At 39.1% G+C, this 9,464-nt stretch overlaps 1 protein-coding gene across 2 annotated transcripts; it reads left to right on the forward strand.

The window, feature by feature from the left end:
• Nucleotides 1–186: 186 nt before the first annotated feature.
• Nucleotides 187–8,998, forward strand: FAM221A (family with sequence similarity 221 member A). 2 transcript variants are annotated; one of them, XM_041466658.1, is made up of 7 exons: nt 187–242; nt 2,113–2,286; nt 2,735–2,925; nt 4,916–5,122; nt 5,928–6,038; nt 6,799–6,887; nt 8,581–8,998. In XM_041466658.1, the coding sequence occupies exons 1-7, from the start codon at nt 187–189 to the stop codon at nt 8,641–8,643; spliced, it is 891 nt and encodes a 296-aa protein (XP_041322592.1). In that variant the 3' UTR covers nt 8,644–8,998. The 2 variants fall into 2 exon arrangements, with proteins under 2 accessions (XP_041322592.1, XP_041322593.1); XM_041466659.1 differs by lacking the exon at nt 2,113–2,286.
• The last annotated feature ends 466 nt before the right edge of the window (nt 8,999–9,464 follow it).

Consider the following 9,464-nt stretch of genomic DNA (forward strand, 5'->3'; position numbering starts at 1 on the left):
CCCCCGCCTTCCCCCGCTGGTCCCCCTCTGTCCCCCACCTCTCTCCTGCCTGTCCCCCGCCTCTCCTCCGCCTTTGCCCCGCCTGCCCCGGCGCCTCCCGCCTGCCGCTCTCCGTGCGCGGGCGCCGCCCGGTGCGGCCGGGGCCGTGCCCGTTCCCAGCACCGTGCCCCGGGCGGCCCGGCGGGCATGGAGCGGCTGCGGGTGGACGCGCAGGCCCTGGAGGAGTACGCGGAGTACCGGCGGTGAGCGCACAGGCGGCGCGCTGGGGTCGCTGGGGCGGGGGCCGGGCGTTTCCAGCCGTGCCGCATCCCCTGCAGCCGGCCGTGGCCCGGGATTCCTCTCGGAGGGATGTCCGCCTCCGGCCCTCCTGAATTGGCCGCTTCGGGGCGTGCGGCGGCTTCGTTGAGCCACACGGGCCGCCCGCCGCTGACTGTCGCAGCCGGAGGTGCCGAGGCTGGTGTGCGCCGGTGAGGACGCGCTGCAAGCCGCGGCTGTCAGCGGTGAAGTCGCGAATCGTCCCTCGCATCCAGGGCAGCGCGAGATGCGCTGTGAGAGGCCATCTGGTCTACCAGCGGCATCCCTGCCCACGGCAGGGGCGATGGAATTAGGTGGTCTTTAAGGTCCCGTCCAGTCCAAACCATTATTTGATAATCTGCCAGCCGTACTGCGCTTTCAGAGTACAAGGAATTCTGTGCATCATGAGTTCAAAGTTTTGCGTTGTATAGGTCCCTTACACTGCTGCGTGTCTTTGCTAGTCTTGTCAGCAGTCGTCTCAAAAGGCTGAACAAAAATAAACACAGTCATTGTGATGAGATGAGATCTTAATTTAGTTCAGGAAAACCTTGAGTAAAACACCAGAGGAGGGCACAGTGGTATTTCTTACATAAGATGTGCAGTGATTCAGTGGGTGTTGGCTGGGTTGACACGCAAATGATAGTGCTGTGTTGGCACATTAATCTGGTTCTGTACAGTGCTGGCAGTGCACAAATCCACAGAATATTTGACAAAGAATCACTCGTTCAGCATATTTTAGCATATCCAATAAATAATAACTGAAATATTTGCAGACATTAATAAAATCACTTTTAGCATAGGTAAGTGCTGCAGTTAATTCTCAATTGTATTTTACATATTTTATTTATTGTCCCTAATTATTTCCATAAATGCAGAATTTGGATTCTGCTTCAGAGTTCCAGCTATGCAGTGACCTTGAATTTGAACATAGTGATAGCTTAATTGAGGGATACAGCCCCCACTAACTTCAGCTGCAGAAACTAGCATACTCTTCTTGCAAATCAGAAGACAACTTGGATGTGTTGCTTGTTGCTTTGATGGCAGTGGGGTTACCTGCTTGCAGCTGAATAATCAGACTAGACTAAGATCAATCTCCTGACACAAACAAACATTCCTCTCTTGGTCAAGCAAAGCTTTAGTCAATTATATTTTTTTCCCCATGGCTAATTGCGATACAGAAAAAATGAAGAAAAAAAATGTCACATACATCAGTAAACACCAGATTTCAAACTTGTGCACTGGGTGACAAGTTAAAATTACTTGCAGCCAAGAAACTGATGAAGGTACAAATAGCTCCAAATTAAATGGTGTGTTTATAGCTACTCTTGTATTTTTGAAGTGACCTTTTAGTTTTGTACAATAACAAATTTGCAGTACTGCTTGGTGTAGATGGGTGAAGTGACTTGCCAGAGGTCAGTCAAGAAGTCTGAGGCAGAGCTGGCTGGTTACATGATCCTTGATGCTTGTTGTTTGGGTTTTTGGTTTTTTGTTTTTTTTTTTTTTTTTTTTTTTTTATTTTTTTTTTATTTTTTTTTTTCCCAAAAGGACCCCTGGTAGTTTGCTGTGTTAATTTTTTTCTTCTCTCTTAGAACTGTTTTTCAGTCCATCAGAACAAAATTTTTAAAAGAGCATTATTCAAAAAAATATTCTCTAAAAATCAGCTATAGTTCTGTTAAATTATTAGAAGAGTAATATGAAATACAAGATTTCTTTTGTATTTACAGATAAAGTTCTGTTAGAATATACATATTTTATATCTGAGAAATCTACTTTTATTGTCTTCATTTTCTTATGGCTTTTTTTATGCCGTGCATACAGAATTGTAGGTGATGATGATGGAGGAAAGCTCTTTACTCCTGAGGAATATGAGGAGTACAAAAGAAAAGTATTACCAGCTCGGCTACAGAACAGGCTGTATGTGAGCTGGAGATCACCAACTGGCATGGACTGTAAGCTTGTGGGACCAGAGACACTGTGCTTTTGCACCCACCGGTGGGTAGCTTCCTCCTTTTACACTTCAGTATTTTTAAAAATCAGGAAAACGTGAAATATTCCTAGACACATTACAGCAGCACATTGACAAATTTATTTAAGGTTTAAGAGTTGAGAAAATCGGGTTTTAAATAGTAAGAACTGGTTGTACGTGTAGATGTCAATATATTTTTGAAACCAAAATGATTTTGTAGTCTCAGTAAATTCAGCTGCAAGACATGAGTAGATTGATTCTGGTAGTGCTCTCAAAATGAGGATATGTGATATTTATGTAATGAATAGATGTAAAACCACCTGCTAATACGCATTTAATTGAAATTTCATTATTAAGAGTAAATAGTACAATTAAAGCTACTTCAAAAACAAAACTTGTGAATAGCGAGCCTTTCAGGTAGTTTTCTGATAAATACCAAGAAAGTCATAAAAGTCATTACTTCTCCTGTTTTAGGTATAAACAGCACAAAACAGACTACGAGGTGCTTCCCAAGGAGCGCCCCATCAGCGTGCCCTGCAGAGTGAGGCGCTGCCCGTGCCAGTCCTTCCACTTGGTGCCCCTGAACGGCACGCAGCCCGTCCGCTGCCGCTGCAAGCACTTCCCTGACCAGCACAGCGCTGCGCCCGGCTTTCCCTGCAACTCCTGTGAGTCCCTCCTTGGCCAGGAAACTCAGCAGGAACAGCAGGAGGGATCTGTGCTCTGCTCAGGGTATTGGGTGTGCGCTGCTCTTGTCTCCAGTGCGTGTTTTCAGCCTCGGGAAAGGATGAGAAGCGGGAAGGAAGACATCACGTTTTGCACAGGAGGGTTTAGAACAACATCCTTAGTTTCCCGAGGTCCTGTGAAGGAGTTTAAATCTCTGAGTGCTTCAGATAGGTGGTTATGGAGACAGACAGTATGAAAGCACCCTGTCTGCAGTTTGTCATTTCAGCTGCATGCATGTGCCTTTTCTACCTGAACTTGGTACTTTGGGAGACAGAAGATCAATGGCATTGATCTCCATTCCTCTATTGCCTAGCTGACTAGAACATTAATATATTTTTATGTCTTTTCTCAAATCAACAGGAAGTAGTACTCTGTTCCCAAATAATTCTGTTGCTAGCACTCTGTTCATGGCCATAGAGATTGATGGTCTAGAAATGCAAATGGGAATGGAATTTCAGCAAGATCTTAGAGAAGGGATGAAGAGGAAGTTCTTTGCTACATTTGTTTGAGGTTAATATTATGAAACAACAAAAATTATTAACAGCAGGAAATAAATAATGCGTAAAGATGTTTTAGTTTGAAACCTCAAATTACATAAGATGAAGGCTTTTTTTCCTGGAGTTCTGTATTGTTATTAAATTTCTTTCATGGAATGCCTCTATTTTGTACAGAAAATAAAATTGTAAGCAGCTTTTGCTGGTTGAGAATCGTATCCCACAGAATAAACCTTAAAATATCTACATGACAGCCTTTTAAGAATTTGCACTAAGTAATGTGAAAATCTTAGATATGCAGCTGGATAATTCAGACCGAATCCACAGAATGCAGTGTTTTCAATATTAATATATATAATGCCTTTTGCTTAGTGTTTCTCAAAAATACCAGACACTTCTGAGGGCTTACGGATTTTGCAGTGAAGTGCCAAGAATTGCTTCTATTTTGGACTTCTTTTGTTTTAATGTAATGGAATTAGTCTTGTCCTGTGTTGATAAATCTAAGATGACAGATAAGTTATAAATGAAAAACGTAACTGCTTGTTGCTCTGGATATGTTGCATATACTGTATTCTATGTCCAAACATAGAGTTCTGTTACTGAGGAGTGCTCAAAATAATATGAAAAAACCTTTAACATTTTCAAGAATGTGATCAACATATTAGGAAAGACTTAAAGAATTTTTTCATGGTGCTCCACAAAATGAACTGGGAGCTGGGAGCAGGGTGATTTGTATAGTGAAACATTTGCAACATCACTTCCTCAATTTCTTGGTCGCATCATTGCTCCAGAGGGGCTTTGATGACAGTTTTAGATGTAGCTAGGGCAGACAGGTCACTTTGTTTCTGAATGCCATATAACATTGTATAACTATTTCAATTCCATCCTCTGGCTGTGTAAGCTTAAAAAACCCCTGAAAGTCAGTCTAATGATACTCCTGTACAGAGCCCATTTTGTTGCTTCCACAGTCTCTATTTGCTACTGAGAAAATGTTGCTAATTTAAAAAGATATTTAAATTGTGATTTGTGTAACAAATTGTGGTATGAAGTTTCTTAGCCCTGCAACGTTGATACATGCTATACACCTTTGGAGGCAATGGTGCCAAAATGCTGGCAGGTTGTCAGCTTTACCTAGATTCAGAACTTTTCTTTTTATTCATTGTAAGTGGATGGATAGGTGTGCTGCTAGTGACAATGAACACAAGTTGCAACATAGGAAATACAGTTAGAATACACAAAGAAATTTCTGATCCAGCATTGGTTCAGGCTGCTCAGAGAGGTGGAATCTCCATCCTCAGAGGTACTTGAAACTTGGCTCAGTAAGATCCTCTGATTAATGATCTAATCCCAGGAGTCATCCTTTCTCTTTCATACAGGCTTTTCATACAGCTGGATGCTTAAATCCCATCGCCATTTCTCTTATTTATTTGTTTCTTAGGTTCCAAGTGCTCAGGTTTTCATAGCAGCTTTACCTGTGCATGTGGTCAGCCAGCTTACGCTCACGAAACCGTTGTGGAAACCAAAGAGGAGCGCCTGGCCCAAGGAAAGCCCGTGGGGCAGGATGTTCCTTACGCTGCCATGGGAGGACTGACTGGTTTCAGCTCACTAGCAGAGGGCTACATGAGGCTGGATGACAGTGGAATAGGTATGTGCAGCTGAAATTTTAATTCTCCACCTAAGTTTTGAAAAGTACTAAATCAAAATAGAGTTTCAAAGTTTGAAGGCAGTTTGGAGGAATAGGGGTAGAACTGCAGAAAGACTGTTCCTTTCCAGCTGTCCTCAAGGTTTAAGGGATCACACTGTCCTACTCACCGTAGTAAGTTGATAAAAAACCTCTTTTTCAACAATTCTGATGTTCAACCCAGTTGCTTCTGCTTGAAAGGCAGCATATCCTTTAGAGAGAACCTGTAGCTTTCCTGTAACCTAGTACTTCCAGGTTCTATTCATGTTCGTCCTTTAGCCTAATACTGTCCAGCTATTTCTTTGTTACATATTTACAGAACTTTTGTTTCCAAACTGAAAGGCTAATAGCTGTTCAGCATAAAAAAAATAAGAGGCAATTGGTAGAACTTTTTAACAGACATGTTACTTGGTCTTGATGCTTTTTCTGCTCTGTAATTTTCTGTCATTTAGTATCGCACGTGTTTTGTCCCGAAACACTGTTTTATCTATTATTGCCACATACGCATTATTTGTTTTTAAAATTCTGATCTGGATTCCTGGATTTGTCTGAAGTTTAGAAACTAAAACATTACTATAGTAATTGAAGAAACAAAGCTTTTCAATGCTTTTGAAGTCATCCTTGTAATGCTTTTGTTAATTCCAGTTTATGGGGTCTGTGCTGAGAGTTGTAGATATGAATCTGTAACCTTGTTTTGACCCCAGCATGTGTATTAGGACTGTATCTCCTGGAGTTAATTATTGTTTCCATTCACCTTATTTTCTGACAGGTGCTCCTTCTGCTGAACTTTTAGAAGCCCCCATTACTAGCATGGATCATCCATTTCTAAAAGCATTTCAGGGGCCTTCGAGCTCCGCTCAAACCATGCCACAAATAGCAGGTGATGTATAAGTAGAATAATACAGTTATACAAAAAGAACTTAATAGATAATGAATTGATTTTATCAATGAATTGCAGGATGCTCAGGGCATTAAAATGAATATTGAAGATTTGCTATGTGATAAGTTAGTGCAACATTCATGTAGTTCAAATGCTTAGAATAACTTAATGCTTGTTATTTTTGCTTGTGATGAGTTTTTTACCTGAAATTATGTTTTTTTTTAGTGCTTGTTATCTTTCCCGTCAATGGTGTCATGTATTCATTGCATCAGTTTTTAAAATTCCTAATTCCTCTTAGAAATTCATCATATCTGAATGGGTTGTACGTATTAAATGCAATCCCATGAAAGTGCCTTCTGCCAGAAAGCTTTTTCCGTGTGGGATTATGGATCACTTGCACTTATTTTATGTTCCTTATTTAGTACAAAAATGTACCAATTAATATAACAGTAGAACTCCTTTAAAACAATTTATAGTGGGTGCAAGCCTAGACTAAAAAGGTTTTTCTTTGGTCCCAAATGCTGGGTTTTGTACTTGCCTATAAAGGTCAGTTCCAATTTTAAATGGGTTTTGCCAAATGTAAAACACATCTAATGGAGTATCATTAATGAAAAAGGGGTTTAATAAAAATAATAATTAATTTTTATTAAAAAAAGTAATTTATTTTTATAAAATAATTTAATAAAAAATTTAATAAAATTTAATAAAATTAATTTAATAAAAAAGGGGGTTTTGTTTTCTGTTTATATTTTGTTTTCAGGTAGTTCAAGTGCCACAGGGCAAGTTTCTCATGGAAAACAATCCGAAGCTGATGACATGGCTTACTTTGAAAAACGCTATCAAGAACGGGCAAGTCACTTAACTTGCATAATTTATTGCTTAATTTAAATACTTTTTCACAAGAGTATATCTAAACCCCATAAATGTATGATTTAAGTGGCATATAAATGCATTATAGAATTCCTTCTCAATTGCTGAGAAAGCTAGCTTCTTAACATAAATTTTAAAAACCAGTTATGAGCTGCTATAGGATTTCAGTTGTCGGTCATGTGTGGGATGGCATTTACCTTAATCAGGCAGATTTTAACTGAGGTAAAAATCAAAACATTTTACTATGTGACAGAAAAAAAACAACAACACAGAGTCACAGAAACTCCCCTGTGACTGTATGTTTGCTACCTCACTTATAAAATTTTTTTTTTAATTTTTTTTTTAATGACTGTCTGTCTAAATTTGGTTAAATTTGGTCTGCCTTTCTTAGATGATCTGTATCACTCACTTAGAGGTGCCTCCTCCACCACACTATCTTTAGTTTAAATGCCCCGTGGTGTAGGTTATTCACGTTTATATACCTATTTTCTCACACTAGCCCTTTAGCTCCACCATCTCAGCTGAAGTATGTCTCGACTGTTTATGAATTCTTTTGTAAAGCAATGTTGCATAATTAACTTTTAAAATCTAAACTGTTTTGCTATTTTGCTTGCTGGCTTGCAACAAGATTTTTTGTTATGGAGAAAGCTGTTCTAGCCTTGTGAAATTCAAAATAGTTTTCTTTGTTTTGTAAATCATCGGAAAATATGGACAGGTGTTACAAATATTACATTGGTTCATAGAAAACATCAAGTTCAAATTTCTCAGTTTCTTTTTCCCCCAGAGATTTTATTTTCTTTGGAAAAGGTAGTTGAAATTTTAGATAAAAACCTCAAGCCTACAAAGGGGGAAAGGTGATTTAAAATGCATTTTTGTGCAGATCAACAACATTTGCTTAGCAGTAAGTTAATTTGTAGACATCCCAATGAGGTCTTGTTTCCTTTTGGTATTATTTTATGATGGGAAAAAGCATGTGAATTCTTTTTTTCCTGTATTTTTAATAGCAGCGTATGTGTTAGATGAGATGCAAAAGTCTCTGCATCCCTTTTATATAATTGATCTAAATATGATTTCATTCACTAGTGTAACAGTACTTGAGAAAAATCGTGGCCTCTAAAACCAGCAGATATATCTGTTTGGATAAATAGTCTTACTACTAACTGACAGAATGAAATGTGTATGTGTTGATAAATTTTACAACGTTACAAGAGCCTGTTGTGTAGAAAAAATCTTACAGGAGGAAGTCATGGCCTTGTGGGTGGGCAGGGAGCCTCTGGGATGAAGGTTCAGAACCTTTCCCGCAGGGTTTAAGTGTGCTGGCTCATCTAACTGTGTCTGTTAGACATCTGCAATAAAACCGCTCCACCTTTCATTGGCAGAGATAAACCCTGGGCATTCCTGAGGCGCACTGGCCTTGAGGGATACTCAAACACCTGAACTGCCCTTAGCAGAGATAAGGCAGCCTGCTTTCGGCAGGGGAGGTGCTCCTTTGTCTGCTGGTGCAAACGGGAGCAGCGCTGGGTTGGGATAATAATGCTGTGTACATTTCTCCACTGCATGTACCACCCTGGTAAATTTGTGACTGGCTGGAGAAATTTAATATTGCATTGTTAGCCGATTTGCAAATCAGTGTTTGAACCGCTGCTGGTGTTTTTTTGTTTTTTTTTTACAGCTGAAAATGGAGAAGGCTGCTAAACGGAAAGAGAGGAGTCCAGTGCCATCAAAGAAGCCATGAGATTAATAAATAAATATTTATTATTTGGCACATTTTTCATTATTGCATTGAGTATTTTTCTCTGTGCCTACCCACATAGCTGTATTTATTAATTTATTTATTCTGTTCTTTTGTTCCTTTGATGAAATTAATTTTTAATTATCTCATTGTAATAAAATTGGTTCTTTAATCAATGTGTTTCTAATCTCCAGAACTGTTACACAGATATTTCTTTGGAAATGGAGAAGAATATTTATAGAGTTGCAGGTCTGAGGGTTTAAGCACTGACAGTGTAAAGTCTGAGAGAATAACTTTGTATTCAAGTATTAGGTTGTAGGAGGGCAAAGAAAATACATGTGTTCTACCTAGACTTTTATGATACTTCTTTATTTGTAGAGTCCTTTAAACTCATCTTAGTTATGGATTTTATGTGATGAGATTTGTTCTGTTAATATTGACATTTTAATATTTTCTTTAAATCTTTTCCCCCTTTCTGTTGATTTCATCTCTTTGACATAAAATTCAAACATACCCTTCTTGTCTCACATTTCTGTAGGCTCCGTTCTTGCCATCACATAAATATTTTTTTAAAATATGACATTCTGTACACTTGCAAACCCACTTCCACACTTATGAGCTACTTGAAGGGATCTTGCTTGTATACTTTATCCCAGATTTCTCTGGTGGTATTCTCCCAGTTCTGTTTGTCTGTTACTGTCATAACAATTATTACACTAAAATTCTGAAAACCCTAAGTGGAAATGGTTATGTTATTTATAGCATGTAAAGCAATAATTGCATGCTGCTTGGTACAAACTTATTTATCCGAGAGATTCATCATG

The sequence above is a fragment of the Pyrgilauda ruficollis genome, unplaced genomic scaffold (assembly GCF_017590135.1).
Source record: "Pyrgilauda ruficollis isolate IOZ18807 unplaced genomic scaffold, ASM1759013v1 scaffold2, whole genome shotgun sequence".
Lineage (NCBI taxonomy): Eukaryota > Metazoa > Chordata > Aves > Passeriformes > Passeridae > Pyrgilauda > Pyrgilauda ruficollis.

Excerpts from the sequence above, each read along its gene's own strand:
- FAM221A (XM_041466658.1), top strand. The coding sequence starts at position 187 with ATGGAGCGGCTGCGGGTGGACGCGCAGGCCCTGGAGGAGTACGCGGAG. Across the intron at positions 243-2,112 it reads GAGTACGCGGAGTACCGGCG|AATTGTAGGTGATGATGATG; the intron begins GTGAGCGCACAG and ends CCGTGCATACAG. Across the intron at positions 6,039-6,798 it reads AACCATGCCACAAATAGCAG|GTAGTTCAAGTGCCACAGGG; the intron begins GTGATGTATAAG and ends TTTTGTTTTCAG.